The sequence below is a fragment of the Propithecus coquereli genome, unplaced genomic scaffold, assembly GCF_000956105.1.
Source record: "Propithecus coquereli isolate 6110/MARCELLA unplaced genomic scaffold, Pcoq_1.0 Scaffold172, whole genome shotgun sequence".
Lineage (NCBI taxonomy): Eukaryota > Metazoa > Chordata > Mammalia > Primates > Indriidae > Propithecus > Propithecus coquereli.
The window spans coordinates 599742-620310 of NW_012141858.1; the positions used below are offsets into that span (position 1 = coordinate 599742).

The 20569-nt window shown below is 41.7% G+C and overlaps 1 protein-coding gene across 1 annotated transcript in view; it reads right to left on the bottom strand.

Moving 5' to 3' along the window:
• Nucleotides 1-20569, bottom strand: part of GRIP1 (glutamate receptor interacting protein 1) — a 154482-nt gene that overhangs the window by 48371 nt on the left and 85542 nt on the right. Inside the window, exons 9-11 of the mRNA XM_012642012.1 lie at nucleotides 17041-17227; nucleotides 16300-16445; nucleotides 6014-6094 (exon numbers count right to left, since the gene is read on the bottom strand). Coding sequence (XP_012497466.1) covers nucleotides 6014-6094; nucleotides 16300-16445; nucleotides 17041-17227 — 414 coding nt within the window. The remainder of the gene's footprint in view (nucleotides 1-6013; nucleotides 6095-16299; nucleotides 16446-17040; nucleotides 17228-20569) is intronic.

Sequence of the window (20569 nt, forward strand, 5' to 3'; positions counted from 1 at the left end):
TAGCAAAGAATGCGAAACATTCTATTCACTCCAATTAATTCATAATTTAAACCTTCATTCAATGATTGGATATAATTCCTCTAGAGACATATGAACATCTAGCATTTTTAGTCATGTCATATTTCAAAACTGCAAATTGTTCTGGGCATAGGGCACAAAAATAAAAACTTTGTTATGACCAGCAAGTATAGCTTTTCTAGCATCTGCCAATGAATTTACACAATATTTTGCCAAGCTGTAGTAACCATAACATAGCACTCTTTGTTTCCTTTGGCTTTTTAAAACATCCATGTCCCTCTGAAACGGTCTGTGAAACCAAACAATAAATAGAGGCAACAAAATACATCAAACTCATTGCTGTCATCTCTGCAACAGGGGAAAATAGCACTTGGACCTCTTGGACTAACCCACACAGCCTTCAGAGAAGCTTGAAACTTCTTATGGTCTATAGACACGTATGGTGGCCATTTTCATGTTTTCTAGATTCTTCTTTCTCCTTTCACTGAGTCCCTATCTGAGACTTGAGACCTTCATCAGGGTGGATGCTCATTGGGGTGATGGAGTTGAACCCAGAAGTGCATCCAAATTTGTATGAGCTCCTGCCTCTGTCACTACCATGCATGTTAAATGTGGGACTACAGACATGCCACTACTCCCAGGCCCAGCTAAATTGTTTATTTCTCCCCCTTGGAGGTGATTCAGCTTGGCTACCTTGCTGGAGCTTATTGGGGGAGGAAGGCTGGCGGTCTCAATACTCAGTACGCAAACTTTCACCTAATCTCTGTTTTTGGAGCAGTACTGCTGCATTCAGCTGTGTTCTTCCAGTTCAGGGAATTCTCCATTGCATGCTTTCTGGAGAATACAACTCCAGCCCTTCTGCTGGGGTAGGGGAGGGGTACTTGGATGTGCTGAGTTGGGGAAGCCATCTAAGGACAAATTCGTTCTCAATAGGCTTTCAATCAATCCTTCTGTCTTAGCTTTTCCATCACTCTTGCTTCCAGCAGTTCCTGGTTCCACCCATTCCCGAGCCTCCTGGGAGTACAGGGTGTAAATCAGGTCGTCAGCTTCTCCTCCGCTTCTTCAGTTAAATTTGTCTTTCTTCATCTTCTTTGCCAAATCTGATTGTTGTTGTCTATTTTCCTTTTCTTTTTTTCCTTATTGGCTTTTGCCCTTTGAAAAATCTTATACTGCCATTTAAAGTGGGGCATAGGGTGAGAGAAGAGGTAAAAGCATGTGTTCAAGCTGCCATTTTTTCTGATCCGTAGTCAGACGCGTTATCCATTGCACCACTGGCCCCACGTGTAAAGCTACCATTTTTTGACCCCAGAAATTTTAAAACCACTGATCTCCCCACACTATCAGAAACTGGTTATCGAGAACAAATAGTTGTCCAAGTAGGTAGAAAATGACAGTCTCTATCCTTTGTTTACATAACTTCGTCTGCATTTGAAGACAAGTGAACTATTCTGAGTTTTGAGGCTAATTAAATGGGAATCAACAAAGTATTCCAAGAACATTTTATAACATCCAGCCATTCATGGAACTTACTCTCCTAAGTCAAGGCACTCTGCTTAAAGAGTGTCTGATGAAGTATCCAAACTACATTGGAGTAACTAACACACACACACACACACACACACACACTCTCTCTCTCTCTCTCTCTCTCTCTCTCTCTCTCTCTCATTCAGTTTTATTTTAATTGCAACCATGTATAATACATAGTATGTGGCAAGTAAAATAAGTTATTTGATTTTAAATGGAGCAGTGAGTAGAGTTTTTATTGCAAGTTGGCAAAAAATATGAACCATTCTCTTCTAAACATGCTTAAGACTTAGGGGCAAAATGACAAATTTGTTGTGCTTGTCACAAAGGCTGCTTTATGATTTTATAAAAAAAATCAGGCAAGCCTTTGTTCCTGCACACAATTTAGTCACAACTAAAAAGGCAAGCCAACAGATTAACTGCACTCACAAAATGCTGCCTTTTGCTTTTCTGATATACGATCTGGGGAGGTTCATCAATCAGATGGCGACTGGGATGAGTGTTGTAGAGACAGCAAAGCCAGTGTTAGGTCAGAGAGAATGGGTTTGGATCCCACGTTTGCCTTTTATTAGTTCTGGATCTTTGAGTAGGTTTTGTTCTGTATCTGGAGTAGGTTACCCAGCTGAGCTGTACTTTCCTTTCTGTAGAATGGGGATAGACGTCACAGGGCCACTTTAAGGATTAAATAAGAAAAACACATAAAATTGCATAGTGCCATGCCTGGTACAAGGTAGATACAAACCCCTGTAATAAAACCTCAAGAGAAAACCCCTATAAGGAAAGGACTTTACTGATAACTGCTCATGACAGAGACAACCAGGGTTCTTGACTTGAAAGGCAGGTGGGCTGTGCAGGAAGGTACAAGCCTTGGCTTCTGATTGGCTGAGGTGCGGAGGCATCAGGATGCGGCTTCAGTCCCAAGCTGCATCCTTCTGCTAGGTCGTTCCACTTATTTGCTTTAATAAATCACTCCATATTACAGCAATAACATCAATAAAAGTAATGTCCGATGCTAATGTGCTGTGAATGTTTCATCAGGAACTTAAGAAAATTAGCCTGAAACTGCTCACCATGTCCCAAATCAGAGGGACTCATTTCTCAGTCAATTAGGTAGGAAGAGTGAGCCGGAAAGGCTCTCCTGATGCGCGTCCAGAGATGGAGGGCTGTTTCTTAACACTCAGATTTTCACAAGGTGAGGAAGACAGAAAGGGGACTTTGTATAAAGATAATGAGAAAAGTCAATACATCTTTGCAATGCCTCGGTGTCACTAACAGTACCTGTGTGCAAGAAGAGCTCTGGATTCCTCACTTTAGCAATATAACTATAGTTGGCACTAGATTTTGTGGGCTAGAGCTGTGCTTAAAATATTTCACAAGGCTCTAAGTGTAAAGAATGATCATCATGGTAATCACTAACATTTGTTAGTGTTCACCACGTGTTCTAGGCACTTACATATACTAATCATTTAACCTCGTCAACAATACTATGAAAGAGGTAATAGGTCCACTTTTTTACAGACGAGGAAACTGGGAACAGAGAGGTCTAGGGAATCAATGCATGGGGCAGTCTGGGCTCTTAGTCCTCGCTCTTAGTCATTTTGCAAGTCAGTGCTTCTTCAGTCCACGCAATGGCCTCTGCACAAACATCTATATTCATTATCTCCCTTCAAGGCTCATTTCCTGGAGTGCACAGTGCTTAGTAGAAATTGTTTGCAGACAAAGACTTCTTGTTCATTCACTCCACAGATACAGATATCACGTCAGAACCCTGTATGTGCTAGGAGCTGTGCTAGGCCTCACAAGGTTACGATCTTATAACAATGAAAATGGATTCTGGCCCTTATTTTAAAAAACAAATTCTGCTTTTTCAACTGGCAAAATATCACTATTTTCTACAAGGAGACACAAACTTGGCATGGCGATGATTAGTTGTGTAAATGGAGCCAGAGCTCTGGAAGGGCTGAGAAGCATGTTTGACAACTTATGGATCATTTCTCTACCCAGGAACAGCGACACATTCGGCTTCTGTGAACAGCATTTGCTCGTGGCTGGCTAAGATTCAAGCCCAACTTGTGGGGGTTTTTAGGTTGTTGTCATTATTGCTATTAAAATTAGTTTTGGAAATAATACTTAGCACATATGAAACACTCTCATAAAGCAAAATTTTAAATGAGTCTTCGTGTGAATAAAACAAATATTTCGCAGTTGTGGGTACATGACTATATCTCAAACAAATTAGCATATAAATATCTACCTTCTAAAAAGAAATACATCACAGGATTATTTTTTAAATGGATGCTCTCCTGAATAAATTGTACTCTTATTTGTATCAATTTATAAGAATAAATCTGTTGTATAAAACAACCAAAAAAGGAACATTTCCCTAATTGAAATTTTTTTTTTTTTGAGACAGAGTCTTGTTCTGTTCCCTGGGCTAGAGTGCCATGGCATCAGCCTAGCTCACAGCAACCTCAATCTCCTGGGTTCAAGCAATCTTCCTGCCTCAGCCTCCCAAGTAGCTGAGACTATAGGCATACACCGTCATGCCTGGCTAATTTTTTTTTCTATTTTTAGTTGTCCAGCTAATTTTTTCTATTTTTTAGTTGAGAGAGGGTCTCTCTCTTGCTCAGGCTGGTCTTGAATCCCTGATCTCAAGCAATCCTCCTGCCTAGGCCTCCCAGAGTGCTAGCATTACAGGTGTGAGCCACCGTGCCCGGCCTCCTAATTGAAATTTGAGAGTAAAATAACTGTGTGGCAGTGGTGTTAGAAGTTTCTGTGGAATAGGTGTCTTCAGAATGCCCACTAGCAGGAAGCGTCTCTAAGGGCAGGGTGTGTATCTCGAAACTTAGCATAGGCTTAGGGCACAGTGGATGCTCAGAATGTATTTAGTGAGCTCAGGCAGAAGAATGAAAGGACAGAAGGGAAGGCAAGGTCTCTGTGTACAGCAGGTGGATTATGTACTGTACAACTCCAAGAGGTACCACTTTCACAGCTGGTTCTGAGGGAATAAATGAATGGATTGTAATAAACAGAATAAACGAGCACAGCCTTACAGTTACATGGGGCTTGCAAAAGCCATTTTGAGCCCCACTTTTTTTGGAATAGTAAGTTCTAATGTGTTCTCCCTTAATCTCAGCAGCCACAGCTGTTGACAGAATAATGACATACCATCTTTGCTTCATAGTGAACAAACTGAGAGGCTAAGTGACCCCATGAATATGACCCCCATTTATATGACTTTAGTAGCAACTAGCATAGGGCTAGAGTCTCCAAAATTCCATTGTGTCTTTTTACTTCTCTGCCAGTAGGCCACATTGGGGTTGGGGGGATATAGGCTCTCTCCCATTCATATGACTTCTTGTTCTTAACATGTGTTCTGAATTGTAGTACCACTCTTTTTAGCATTGTAGTAGATATGTGTGGTTTATTGGTTATAAATAAAATTTCATTTTTCAGTATTAAATTTATATCATCCAAGTTGAATTGGACAGTTCCATTTCATATTACCCAATTGAGAAGTCTTTTTATTTATTTTTGTCTTAACCACTGACAGGAACACTATCCAACAGAGTGTAGTGAGGCACTTGGATGTAGCCTCATCACTCATTTTTGAAGGAACCACCTCGTGGTCACAATCATTGCCTCTATGTCTCCTTTGGTCTTTAACATTTATCATTTGCTTCATTTTCTTGGGACATTTATGGATGAACTTAGTCTATGGATATTAGAAGCATGAAAAAAAAGACCCCTCAATATCCATTCTATAAAAGTCCACTGGGGCTAAAATTTTCAAAGTTTTTTTACTAAAGCAGTTACAAAACTAGAGCCTAAGGACAGGAGGGAATTCAACACATTTATATGCTCTGCTTTTCCTTTTGGGTTGGTTGCCCAGACACTGTGCATCATGGAGGAATTCAGGAATTTACTAAAGTAAGAGACATTGTTTTAGTCTTGTGAAAAAGATTATAGATGCATAGTGGACAGATGGGAAGATGGTCTTAAAAGTAAATAAATGTGATTTTTGTTAGTTAAATAGATTATTGTGAATCTACAATATACTAATCTATAATATACTAAAATATAGAGAACCTATATGCATTTATCTACTCATCTAATTATTCATGGGGGGTGTAAGGTACATATTTATTGAGTACTTAATTTATTACTTGTCAGGTATTATTCTAAGTATATACACTCATTATTTTATTTAATACTTAAAACAACCCTATATTTTGTAAATGTCATTTCCATTTTACGGATGAAGAAATAAGATCAAAGAGAGTACAGGTAGCTTGCCCCTTTCACAGGGCCAGTAAGTGCTAGAGGTCTGACTGCTCCACATTTTTGTATCACAACATAGAAACTTGGCAAATACACTTCAAACATTTGCCACACCTGCACACCATCTGCTAACACAACTTTCTAATGTCTTTTTCAAATTCTGTATTTTTAAGAAATAACTTCTACTTACAACTTATGGTTATTCCAAGTTCCACATTGTGCTTCTTAGGGAGCTTTACATGAAATGTTCCACTGCTTGGGATGACAGACTCTGTAATTTCAAAACAAAAAAGAATGTGTTAACAGAACACCAAAGAACTGGAGCACTCATCAATAAAAATGCATCAGGAATACTTGTAATCATTGGCGGTAAAGCTGTGGGCATTGAAGTAAGGCGAGTGCTTGTGAAATCCTGGTAGACTAAGCTCCGGGTGATGAATATGCGTCCTACCCATAGGCAACTGTGTATGATTCACAGCAACAGTTGAGTTCAGTATTTCTCAAGTATGATCCAGGCATCATCTACATCAAATGTACCTGTAATGTAGATTCCTAAATCGTTCCAGATCTATGAAATCAGAATCTCTAAAGATAGAGTCTTGAAATCTGTACTTTAATCACGTTTTCCAGGAGATTCTCGGGCACACTAAAGTATAAGAAGACTAAGTCTGGTTAGCAGGTTAGATTCTTTTCCCCTCCAACCATATTTTTCCAGAGTTTATTACTCAGCAATTCTTTTTTCTTTTTTTTAATTTTTTTTTCCATTTATTGTTTGAAGGTAGCTGGGAAAATAGATTCCAGGAGAGATGTCAGTTTGGTGTGATGGTTCTTGATTGGGGGTGAGTGTGGGTGGAGAGGTGCCTTAATTTGTAATGTAAACAGTGAAAAGTAAAATTAAAGAGGTAGAATCAGGGGTGCTGTTCCAAATATTTCACAGCCAATCAGATGGGGTGCTGACCACAGAGTTGGAACACGGGACCCAGGAGGCCCCAGTTTGCACCAAGGATGACCCTTTAGCTTCTGGATCATGGGGAGCTCCAGGAGGTCCCAGATAGGATGAGGGGACACATGGAACGGGGTGCAGGTGGCTCAGATATTGGCCAGCCAATACAGAAGTAAGCTAACATTGTGGCACAGAGAGAGAACCAGTGTGTACCGCTGAATCTCAACCCTAGAGAGAATAAGTTGATTTCATCAGGACCTGACTAATATTCAAGAAAGAAAAGAATTGCTATATATTCTTAACTGTACTGTTCTTAAAATTCCTTTAACCATCTGGAAGACCTTTAATTAGTGATGAAGTTAAAATGCAAATATGCACTGAAGAGGTAACATCTATTCATACTAAATTGTTAATGACTATACTCCTTTCTTGAAGGTTTTGGAAAGAAGTGGGAAGAGGGGTCACCAGCAAAGGGACTATTAGCATAAGGGGAGGACTGCAGGATGGGTGAGCTTGGACTGCTTGATTAGCTTGATCAACGCAGGCCCCCACCCAGCACGAAAAGAATGAACTACAGCAGCTGTGAGATGAGGCCCTCAGACCTCTGGTTAAACGTGCTAATCACATATTTAACACATTTAGAGTCTCTGCAAAGTGGAGGTTGGAAGTTAGCATTGGACTCATGGAAACAGAAGAAAAAGAGTCCCCCCTTCCTTGTTCTGCCTTAAATTGCTCTTTTGGGCCTCTTGTCCTTTTCCATGAGAAATTCAGGCAGGAAAACAAGATCAGAATCTGATCTTCCACCTCAGAAGGTTCATCATAGAGTGTTAAACTGAAGAACATAATAAGAATTTGATTTCCTTGGGCCCTCCAGGCTTCTAAAAAGCCACCTGTCAAAAAGGACCCCAAACTGGCCCTCTCAGTCTCAGCGGTGCTGCTGGGTCCTCCCTCTCTGGCCTCCTCCTTCCGCCTTCTTTTCTGTGCACATCAGAGAGGAGTGAGCGAGAGTGCCTTTCTCATTTACTGCTACTCTTCTTAACTGTGCCTGTGACCGGGAGAGTGTCACAGACTGAGTTAATACCTTTGGCTTTCCGTTGTTTTCAACTAACACTCCGCTGTGCCAGGAGGTGAACCCACATATACTTATTTGTTTATTTTATTTATTCATGAAGAATTTGCACCCTCCTCATTTCCCAGTAGGACTTGAGCTAGATAAAATTATTTATTTCCCTCAATAGAGTTCAAAAAGACCAGCTAATTTTGACAAATTGGTGCAACAAATGAGAAATGAAGTAGGTAACAGACACTTAGGTATGCCTTTACTTCTGACTTCAGGTGCTGCAAGTTTCATAAATATTTACTTCTGAGATATTTTTTCCAATCCATGTCTTCCCTTCATCTCTTTCCTGAGTCCTCGCCACTCTCCTCTCCAACAACAGAAGGATAATTGCCAACTTCTTTCCACACTCCAAATGACCATTTAAGAATTTGGAATTAGCATGCAGACTGGGGACACAGAGGGCCTTTGGAAGTGGCCAGGGTTTGCGCATATGCAGTAGTAGCTGGTTGGCACAGAGAAGGAAGAAAGAAACAAGTGTGCCTGAGGAGAGAGCATGAGGTCTTGAGAGAGACTGTGCTCGGCCTTAACAGCCTCTGATGTTGGTTCTAGCCCCTCCCGGCTGTGAAACACAGGCTATACTTCCAGTGAATGCCTTTGCTCTGTCTAAACTAGTTGGAATGCATTTCTGTTGCTTGCAACTGAAAGATTTCTAATGAACACGTTGATTCAGTAGAGGAAATGGGATGGGGGCAGCAGAAAGCCTCTATGCAAGTGTTCATGGGTATAGCAGGAATAAATGGTTTGATTACTTAGATAAAGCACACAGGTGGTCTGTAAGTAAATGCACATGAAGCTTTGCTCTTTGTGGAACTCATTTCATGAATGGGTAACTATTTAATGTCTTCTGTTTTAAGAAAAAGTCCTCTGTGAAAGGGGAGGGGAGCATAATGTATGTTTGTGTGTGTGTGTATATAATATATATATATATATATCTATGTATGTAAGCAACATCTTGCTTATGATGCCATGCTTATTATACAAGTGAGGTCTTCTGGTCTCACAAGGGCCAGAACACACTCATCTAGAATAGTTACTATAGCAACATTTTGCTTTTATACATTTTTAATGCAGGGAATCTTGACCAAGATTAACATTATTAATGACACTGGAGGAGATATTATCACTTCTTGGAAAACAGTAATGGATCACTTTTGACTACATAAGACTTGAAATATTCATAATGATGAGCAAATATCAACTAATAAATCTCTTTGATCAAGCTGTGGCTTCATTTTAATCTTTAAATGCCAACATGATTTATTTTATATTTGTTATTTTTCCCCCTATATAATTATTTGGCTGTTAAAGCAAAGGCACATTTAATTTGGGGATTTTTCATGAAATACTAGTAAAGAGGAAAAAGATCCATTTGGAAAAACAACAGGTTTTGAGGGGGTAAATAGAATCTGAGAACAAATGATGTTGATTTTGTTAGACTCCCATGAGATTATTTTGCACTTCCCTGATTTTGCTCTGTCTTTGTTAATACTATAATTAAAAACACATTTGGGTAAACGAACATTTCCTTTTTTCCAATTGGCTTGCTTTTCTGCCCGAAGCATTCATTGTTCACACAGTAAGACAACCACCACATCGTAATTCATCAGTGCGGACACCCTTGTGAGGAATGTAAATGTCTAACTCCTACCCACTCAGAGACAGGCATGGGGAGCTCTAGAACGATGGCAAACATCGTTTGATAGGATCTTCACTGAGACTTCTTTCCAGAACAGAGCTACACTTTTGCCAACGAAATAACTTCAGAGTTAAAGCAGAAACTTCAATTATTCATGTTATTAATTGTAGATTGGTAGATATTAATTGTAGGTTAAATGTAGATTAATTGTAGATTGTAAAAGACAGTATTGGACAAGGCAAAAAATGTAAATTGTATATGTTATGATCATAGCTTTATAAAATTATGTGTATGGTAAAAGATTTTGGTAAAGGACTATAAAAAATTTAAACTTATATTTATTAGTTTGGTGGGGTTATGAGCACCTTCAGCTTAAAAAAATTAAAGTTACTTGTATAGCAGTAGTACCTATTTAAAGAGATAGATTTAGGTAAAAATGTACTCATAGTCAAGCTTTTTAACCACTCTGTGTCACTTAAAATTTTTATAAAATAAAGACAATTTATCTCTGAAAAGTGTTTGGGAATAAATCTGGGTATGAAATATTTGAGGAAGAATTTTAGAAATGGATGGCTCACATCCAGTCCAGACAATTAGGAATGAATCCAGAAGGACAGGGCAGTTTTTTTTTTGTTTCTATTTTTTTTTTTTAATTTCAGCATATTATGGGTTCTGTTTTTGAGATACAGTCTGGCTCTGTTGCCCAGACTGGAATGCAGTGGCCTGATCATAGCTCACTGTGACCTCGAAAACTTCTAGGCTCAAGCGATCCTCTTGGCTCAGCCTCCCAAGCAACTGGGACTACACATGTGCATCACCATGCCTAGCTAAGGGCAATCTTGAAATAGCTCACATGCAGAGGTTCCCTACCAATGTCCCAAGTTCTTGATTGGCTAAAAAGGATTTTTCTAATTCCAATAGTTTATAATAAATTCCAATAGATTGGTAATGACTGCCTAGAGTGTTTTATTGAGGACTCTGATACCGTATCTGGGATTGGCAGGAGAATACTGGTATCAATTAGTGATATCTGCCATGAGCAAGGGAGGAGGGTATAACAAGATGAGAACATACTTTTTCTTGCCCTATTCTAGATTGTTTCTATCTATTTGAAGTGGGTTGCTTTCTGGAACAATCCAGAGCAGGTGGAGATAACATTATGTTCCTTTTTCCTCTTACTTATAAGTGAGTTTAATATTAATAGATATACAGTTCTTATTTTTTAAGAGCTTAAATCTAAGATATTAAGGTATTCAATCAACAAATATTAAAATACACATATAAATTAAAAATGCATTAAACAATGAACAAATTTCAAGAATATGCATAAAATAAAAATGCATTTATAGCACAAGTAAATACTTAGATACTGCTTATAGAGAAGGTCAAATTGTGCTGGTCATTCCACTACTGAAATGTAGTGAGCAGATGCTGCTGAAAGTCCTGCAGTGCACAGGATGTTCAACAAACCACCTCCCTGCAACAAAGAATGTCAGTAGGGCAGAGTTCAGAAATCCTGCTCTACTTGTTTCATGCTGGTAACATCTCTTCAGAGAGGCAGTGCAATATGATATGCAGAAGACAGACTCCAGGTCAACAGACCTAGGATCTGCCATTCACTTGCTGTATAACCTTGAGCTTCCCCACCTAAGCCTTGTTCTCCCCACTTATAATAAATAAAGGTACTAGGATGTAAGAGTTCTTTCACCTCTCATGTTCTGCCATTGTACTAAGTGCATTCTAGGGTCTCTAGGATGTAAGAGTTCTTTCACCTCTCATGTTCTGCCATTGTACTAAGTGCATTCTAGGGTCTCTGGGTTTCCTCTTTGAAAACCATTATCTTCAACACCATCTGACTGGTCCTTACAGGGTCCTTCTACCTGATTCATGTTTGGTCATAACTGAACAAGAGAATACCAAACCTAAGCTGGGCCAGTTAGAATCGTTCTCCTGGCTGGCACTTCAGCAAAGATGGGACACTTACATACAATAAAAAGTCAGAGAACGCTTGTCTGCAGGGACAAGTGGAGCAGATGTGCAGAAACAAGCAGCGCTGAGAGACTAGGAGCCCCAGAGTAGCAGGGGAGATGATCTCAGTTCCTGATGCAAACTGAACTTCCTGATTCCCATCCTACAGGAGGGCCAACTCTACTCCATTCATTCATTCATTCGTTCATTCACCAAGCCCTGACTGGAGGAGAGCCCCCTGCATCCCAAGCACTATTTTGGGTGCTAGGGGCACATTTTTGAACAACAGGCACAAGGTCCCTGACATCATACATTTTTCTACTGGATATGAGAGACAATAAATAAATACATGACATAACATCAGATCGCGAGGAGGGCTAAGAAGAACCATAAATCTGGGCAAGAGGACAGACAGTGACACATGGTCAAGGAAGCCTTCTCTGAGCGAGTGACATTTGAGCAAAGACTTGAACAAAGTGAGTAAACCACTGAATGTGTCAGGGAAGAGCTGTCTAGGCAGAGGGAACAGCTGCTGCAAAGACGCTTTGATGGGATTGTGCTGGGTATGTCCATTGTAGCCCATTCTCACACCCCTCCTTATCCCAATCCTCCCCTGGTTGATAATCCTCACCTCCGTACTCCTCCCCTTCGGCAGCTCACCATCCTGAGCCGTGCTTGACCTTCTCTGAAGTTCTAAACTCTAATATATCACCTTGACCCCAATCTGGCACTTAGCTCGCTCATCCCCTTTCTCCCACTATACCCATTTTTCTTCCTGAAGACCCCCTAGTTCCTGAAGTCCTCCTTTCCTCAGTCTATTGGGCTGATCCATTGTCCATTCCCACTTCTCTCCCACTTAGATTCTTTCAAAACAGGCAGTGCAGTGCCGTGCTGCGAGTGTGGCCTCTGGAGCCAGACTGCCGGGGTTCAAATCCCAGCCAGCCATTAACTCTGTGTGCCTCAGGTTCTTGAGGACGTAAGCATGGTAACCTCTGCCATTGCTGTCATAAGGATTAAATGACCTAATACACACACAGTGCTTAGGAAAGTGACAAGCCTCAGAGTAAGCATTTGATAAGTATTATCATAATAATTATTATGCTCTCCCAGCAACCCTGTGAGCATCCTTGACTCAAGTTCTTCTGTTGAACCTTCTCTGGTAGTCTCAGTCTCTGGCTCAATCTAATCATCTATTTTCTCTGCTCTTATTCCTCAGCAGCTGAGGTCTCCTGGAAAAAAGAACCAAACTACTTTACCACATAGGTTGATGCTGCTATCAACTTCAAGCTTCCACACTTCGTGTGGTCCACCATCTCGCCTGAACGTCCTCTTACATGCTTCTGCTTGGTTTTCTCACTCATCCTCCCTCCCCATTTGCTACTCTAAACCATCATTCTTTGCAACCCCCCAGGCTGCTTATGCTTTCACTCTTGCTTGACAGTTCTTAGGTGAACTATGTCAACAGAGCTGAAAATGTACTTATGTTCTCACGTCCTTGTTTTCAAACTCATAGAAAGAGCTCTTCTACCTTCTGTCTTGGACTAGTATATACTGGTGTCCTAGATAACTTCCCCTGCTCATTCCTTTGGGGACCTGATTCCACCTATTATCTCTTCTCTCCCTCATTCATTTCTGCCTCCAAACCTGCTCACATCTCTCCAAGCTTAATAAAACAAAACACCAAAACAAAACAACAGCCCTCTGAACTCCGCTGTCCCTTCTCCTTTCTCTACAGCTAAATCTCTTGGCCTTGCAAATGTCTTTTGGGGCAAATTGACCCTGGTTAAGAACTACTGAGTAGGGCATATAAGGCAATATAAAACAGAGCAACAAATATATAGCTAAATGCACGACTAAAATATACTTCTGTTCTCAAAGAGGAGCTCACAGGCCGGGCAGGGTGGCTCACGCCTGTAATTCTAGCTCTCTGGGAGGCCGAGGCGGGCGGATTGTTTGAGCTCAGGAGTTCGAAACCAGCCTGAGCAAGAGCGAGACCCCGTCTCTACTAAAATTAGAAAGAAATTAATTGGACAACTAAAAATATATAGAAAAAATTAGCCAGGCATGGCGGCGCATGCCTGTAGGCCCAGCTACTCGGGAGGCTGAGGCAGGAGGATCGCTTGAACCCAGGAGTTTGAGGTTGCTGTGAGCTAGGCTGACGCCACGGCACTCTAGCCCGGGCAACACAGTGAGACTCTGTCTCAAAAAAAAAAAAAAAAAAAAGAGGAGCTCACAGTGATCTTCAGTCTCTTTCATCCATTCACTGCATTTTTCCTGCCAAACTCTCTTCCAAAACCCAATTCCTACTCAGACAACAAGCAGAGCTTCTCTGTGCTTCTCCAGCTCCACTCACGCTCAGCTCACTGCAACCCAACCTCTGTCCCTGCTCCCCTGGATCTACTCTGGCAATGTCTTTCTTCCAAAGGACATTTCTTGCCTCTGTTACTTGAATTTTCCATAGCACTTTTAAGCTATTGATCATGACTTCTGCCTTGAAACCCCTTCTTTGGCTTCCAAAACTCCCCCTTCTTTTGGTTCTCCTCCACTTCTCATACTGCATCTTCTTTATCTCCTGTGCTAGCATCTTTCCCCTTTAAATCTTGGTATTCCCCAGGCAGAGTCTCCTCCTCAGTCCCCTTTCCCTAGTGGTCTCTCTTTTTCTAATGACTTTAACAATCACTGACATGCGGGTCGCTCCTTGGTCCTGCTCTCCAGCCCAGACCCCCAGTCCTGGGCTCCTGGAGGTACTGCCTGTGCTCTCTTGGGTACTTCCTTCTGCATTCCAGTGGCAACACACATTCAGCAAGTCTGTTCTTATCTTTTTCTTGCCTATTTGGCTACGAGCTCCTTGAGGATATCGATCCTTTCTATTTTCTATCTCAATGATCTGAACATAACTGGTGTTCCATAACTGTCTTTTGAATTAAGGAAGGGACGTGCTTGGTTTTTTTTTTTTTTCTCTAATATTGGCACTGGATTTGCTAACTCATCTCAAAAATAGAATTCTTTTTGCTATCCCCAAATTTCTACTTTTCCAGTCCTCTTCTCAATGCTGTCTACACAGTTGCTTCCCTGTCACACCTCAGGAGCTGCCCATGGTCATCCCTCTCCCTCGTCTTCCATAGCCAATCCCTAAGCAGGTGCTGCTAGTCCACTCAAACCACATCCTAAGTTCCACTATCTGCCCCCACCTCTAGTGCTACCATCTATTCCAGCTACCACCATCCCTTACCTGTCCAACCATCACCATCTCCCAACTGGTTTTTCTGCTTCTGTTATTTTCTCCTTACATTCCAGAAGGATCTTTCTAAAACATTCATCAGATTATCTCCCTCCCCTGCATAAAATGCTCCATGGCTTCACCACACTCGGAATATAAATAATGTAAATTCTTCACCAGGGCACTGTATTACTTGGCCTCTTCCAACCTCTCCTGCCCCATCCCCAAGTCCAAACCCACCCCCCACCCCCATCCCCACCTGCAGCCCCCTCGGATGCCCCAGCAACAGCCCTTGTTGCTTTCTCTCCACCAAACTGATTACTCTGGCTCGGGTCCTTGCCCTGCCTGCGCCCTCTGCCCAGGATGCCCTCCTCCCAGAGCCCCGTATGGCAGATGCCTCAAACCTCATCCTACAAAAATAGCTCCCCACAGCCATATCCAACCCTCTATCCTGCTTTCCTCAGGGCACTTATTATTATCTAAATCTACATTTGTCAATTTTTAAATTAACTTTTTGTGCTGCTATAACATAAGCTTCACATAATGTAAGCTGTTTTTTCTTTCCTGTCTATTGTTACATCTCCATTGTGTAAGGAAGTAACTGGCCCACAGTAAATACTCGGCAAATATTTGCTGAAATAATGCGATCCCTGTGTCCACAAGCATATCTTTACTGACTGGAAAAGGTTCTTGGGTCTATGGGTAGTATTTCACTGTGTGAAGACAACTTTCTTAAATGGAAACTATCACCCACCTCTAAAGTCCATGTACCTCTTGGCTGCTGATGGGGACTCCCTGACCAAAGTCCAGCCAGGCTCCTCTGACTAGTCCTGATACTCAGCCTGGGAGTCCAGTTTTAGCAAGAATCTTGCTGAATAGTTTAGCGAGAATCCCCCCAACCTCTGATATCTAATCAAGTTCCTCACTGCCATCTCCCACCCTCGATATCTAAAAAGTTTCTTTTAATTATTTTCCACCCAATGACTCCCTCATCCTCACCTTGCCCATTGGCTATAAATTCCCTGCCACTCTGGCTATATATTTGGAGTTGAGTTCAATTTCTCTCTCCTGCAATAGTCAGTCTCTGCAATAGTCTCGAATAAAGTCTTCCTTATCATTTTTCATAAGTATCTGATGCAATTTCTCTTTAACATTAAAAACCAAATATTTGTCTACTGGGCTTGTTTAAATACACCTAATAAATTTTCATTGCTCTCTAAAGAACTTTCATGTATTCTTTGCCATGGAAAGGGTCAAAGAGCCTTTTCTTGTCTCTGTGGCTGAAGAATATGGTTTCTCTAGCATATAGAAGAAAGTCAGAAAGAATAAAGGCCATATGATTTTTTTTTATCACCGCTATAGTGACTATCACTTATTCAATTTGTCACATTTATTTTTGGTTGTTCTTGTGGTGACATTTTAATGAATAATACAAAAACAATGCTCAATTCAAAATGACACTCCAAACCTCCTCAAAAAAGCATGTTTGGTATATTAAAAAATGGTTCCCCCCTCTGCCACGTAACCAACATAATTCACGTGCAGCCCACTGCTGACTCTGCCGCTGACTTGAGATTATATGATTATACCTGCAACATCAAACTCGATTTCCAGCGTGACCTTGCTCGTGATTGAAGAGTCTCGGAGGAGCTGATTGGCTTCCTCAAAGGTGCTGTCCTCGGTTGGAATCCCATTGATGGCCATCACTCTGTCTCCAATCTGGAGCACCCCACATCTAATTTACAACCACATGTTAGCAGTTATAGATAGAGTTAATAATTATCAAGTTGAGCTTGCCAAATCTACTTTGTTTCATCCTTGCAAAATAGCATAACAACTTGGTCTTATGTATTCAATGCTGTGGGTATCATTATTAGGTCAACTTCAATGTCTTATATACTGTTGCATTTCACAATTACAATTGTGAGCAAGGGAATCATGAAGTATCCCAGAGAAGTAATTAATAATTCATAACCATGATATTGTTAGGATCTGATCTGAGCCAATATACAGTAATGCTGAATGTACATTCCCCTATGGCAGAGAAATTATTAAAGTTTGAACTTCGGATATGTTTTCTACGGATTTTCTCCTTTTTGGTTAATACAGCCTCCAGTCCCCTGACAGACAAAATCTGCTAGATAAAGGCATCCATGCTCGTTATTCTTCTCAAACCTGATCAAGAACATAACATTTTATTGTCAGAAGAGAGTTCATTACATCTTGCATTTCCTGCATTGAGCAATGTTCCATAATTTATTAGCCATTCAAAGACGGCAGGCACCATAAATGCAGAGCACACAGCGATACTGTGAAAGAAAGAGTCTCACCTCTCTGCTGGGCTGTCAGCTTCAATATAGGAAATCAGAGGCGGAGAGGAGAGCGTCTCTGTGGCAAACACACTGCCTTGAAGCTGAATCCCAAATCCTGTGACGGGGTCTGCTGTCAGCACAACCTCTGTGGTTTCCGTGTGAACAACCTGCCCAGCCAATCCCACTGTGCTAGAGGCTAAGGACACTAAAGGAACAAACAAGAAAAAGAATGACTTTAGGTTGGAGCAAACACCAGGAATACCAACATTTACAAAATAGGTTGTGTCTCAGAACAAAAGCTCATTGGCAATGGTGGGAGGTTAAATTCTGGTCTTCTAGAAAAAAGTTTAGCTAGAGTTGAATAAGATAAACAATCGTCCAATGTTTGCCACATTTCAATCATCACACCAGTGTTTCCCCCTCCATGTCCCCACTCCTCAAACCAGGGACCACTGTAGGAAGAGGATGGCCTTGGGGTCAGGGTACGTGGGTTCTAGTCTCAGCTCCACCTTTGAGCACCGGCTGGAGGACCCTGGGGTGGGCTATTTCATCTCTGTGTGTGTTTGTATCCTATCTAAGAAAAAGGGAGCTGAGCTAGCTGGTCTAATGTTTTTTTCCACTTTAGCCATCTGCATCTGGGCTTTGGTGACTTAAACAATCTCACCTTCAGCTTTGCTGAAACAATTGATCTAAGTCTGGCCCCTGGAGTGCTGAGGCTGTGCTGGTCGCCACCCTTAATCCAGCATTGGGTTGGCATGATGGAGTCATTTAAACTCTGTATATTCCTCCTACCGCCAAATTTGGTCTCTTCAGCTCCTGTTCTTTCCCACTGGGTGTCCAGCCTACCCCGCCGCCTCCTGTTTTATTCAATTCTCTGATATTGATCGAATCCTCCAGGCAGACATCTTTGTCTTACTTCCCTCCCCAACTCAGGTCATGAAAGGGCTGTCCCACTCCTGGAGTCCCCTCTCTCTGCCCTGCCCACTGTAGCCGGGCCACCTGTGCTTTCTGTGAGCAGGGTCAGTCTCTGCCTGCAGGGTCCTATGCTGAACTGTCATATCCTCCAAAAAGGGTCTTCTGCCCCCTACTTTAATCGAAACCTGAAGACATCATATACTTCAAAACCCTTTCCAACCAGAAGCCATTCTCTTTCACTCCCCTACAAGGGGCAAGAGAGATGTACAGTGCTCTTTGCTCCCCGCATGCAGTGCTTTAACTCAGATTGCACCTATTTAGAGTCCCATGTTTTGTACTTATTTCTGCTTTGTCTTACCTTCAAACGCATAGTCTACTTTTTCAAACCCTCCCCCCCGCCTTTCTTCACTGACTATAGGACTTGGCTCTTAGTCTATCTCCTTTCACCTGTAGCTTTCCCTGGTCCTCTGCATCTTTGACATCATGGTGATAACCTTCTAATAGGCTGGCTTTAGGGCTCTTAAGCTGTCTCAATGCCAGGTCCTAGCAATCCACCCAACTTCCACTCTCTGCCAACAGAGTCCTATGCTGGACCCCATCTTCCTTCCAAATGGATGGATCTCCAAGATCCAACATCTGAATCCCCTCGCTGATCACATACCCCTAATTAGCTACCTTTCCTGGTCCCCACAACCTAACTTTTCCCTCCTTATGACTTCAAGTCCCATTCCCTCTCATGTGTCTTCTAGTCTACTGGTTTTCAAACAATATCGTTGGCAACAGATTTTCGCCTCTTCAGATGAAAGCCTGTAAGGGTTGCTTTTGTATTCCAGATAAAAATGAAGCTACTATAGTTGAGGTAGAAACGGGGGACCCCAGACACCTCCCTCCAGCCTCAGGTGGGAACCTGGGGAATGGAGTTGGAAAGCTGCCATCATCTTCACCCATTGCGAATGCTGGTGTCACCCCCCACCACATGCCACCTGGACCCCTGGTGACCGTCTCAGTGATGTATCTGCTAGGATCGAATATTCTTATACTTCATGGGATTTTCGATCCTCTGATACTCTATACTCTTTGGTGATGCCCAGTCGAGTCCACTGCTGTTACTAAGTTGCTGAACAGGCTAGAGAAAGTCCCCACCAACTCACACTACTGTCCATTGGGTCCTGGAATCCTTTGTTGTATAATATTTTGGCACCTTATTTGCTACCTCAAAGGATATGTCTCAATTGTTTCTATCCTAATAAGGGTTAAACTTCATTTTTCACCTCATTTCCTGCAAAACTGAGAAGATCCAATCATTTGATAAGAATTCCTTACACAACATTGTCCTCCACCTTAATTTCATTTCTCTGTTCTCTATTTTTTTCTTCCTCTTCAGGAGGATGTGGCCTGCCTTCTATTTCAAGGTTCCCTTCTCCTTTTAGTGTTTTTAATTCTATCCCTTCCCACCCTCTCTGTGATTTTATGCCATAAAACTCTTCTCTCTTGCTGCTTTTCCAAACTCCCCTACTCACTTGCCTAGCTTTCTGCCCTCTGTCTATAGATTTGTACTCATTCAGAAAACTGCTTAAAATTTGGCTTCTGCCTCCATCCTTTACTGAAACTGCCTGCACTGATGACTTCCTGATGGCCCAAATCAATGACCTCATCTGCTCCAACTACTCTGACTGGCTGTGGGACCATCCCTTTCTCTAAAATTGCCCGCTAGGTATTGATGAAGCTTTGTACCTAGTTTCTGACTTCTTCAGCGCCTGCCAGTTCTCTCTGCATTCCAGCCCATAGTTCTGTCCTAAGTCTTTTCTACTTTCATTCTTGCCCTCATTCATTCCTAACACATCTGCACTATGACCTATGTATGCATCTTCTCAAATATTTCTCTGTACTTTCTGTTAAGCTCCAGCAATGAATTTCCCTACTTGACGGACATCCCATCCACAAAATGTCTCTTTGAGTCCTCGAACTCAACGTTTTCAAAACTGAGTTAATCATCTTCCCTTGTCACTGCCACTATCTCTGTGAACAGGACCAGAGTGTTTATAGTCCTCCAGACTCAAAATCTCAAAGCAGCTTTTGACTTGCAACTTCCCTTGTCTCACATTCGATCGATTACTAAGGCCTTTCAGGGTGACCACTGAAATATATCTCACATAAATCCCCTTACTTTTCCCTTCTTACTTTCAATGTCCTAGTTTGGGTTTTCATTACTTTTTATTTCAATTATGCTACCATATATATTTCTGGGTCCTCTCATGCCCAATGTTTTCTGCATTTCGTTGCCAGATGAACATTCCTTGATATGATAAGGCCCCAACTTACCTACTTGCCTAGAGTAGGGCCTCCTCATCTCTAGTAAACATTACTGTATAGACTTCTAACCAGTGTCCCTGCCTCTTGTCTTATGGTAACAGCCTCCAACTGCTGCCAGAGTAGGCTTTCTAATATGCAAAGCTCATCCCCAGTTTAGAATCTTTCAGTGGCTCCCTATTTCTTATAGAACAAACTTTTCAATTCCAGCAGAGCACACAGAGACCCTTCCAGCAGAGACCCTTCGTGAGTTCATTTTCTCCTGTCCGTGCATCCTCGTGTTCCTCTGTGCTACCTCTACATGCTGTGCCAGGCCCTGCTT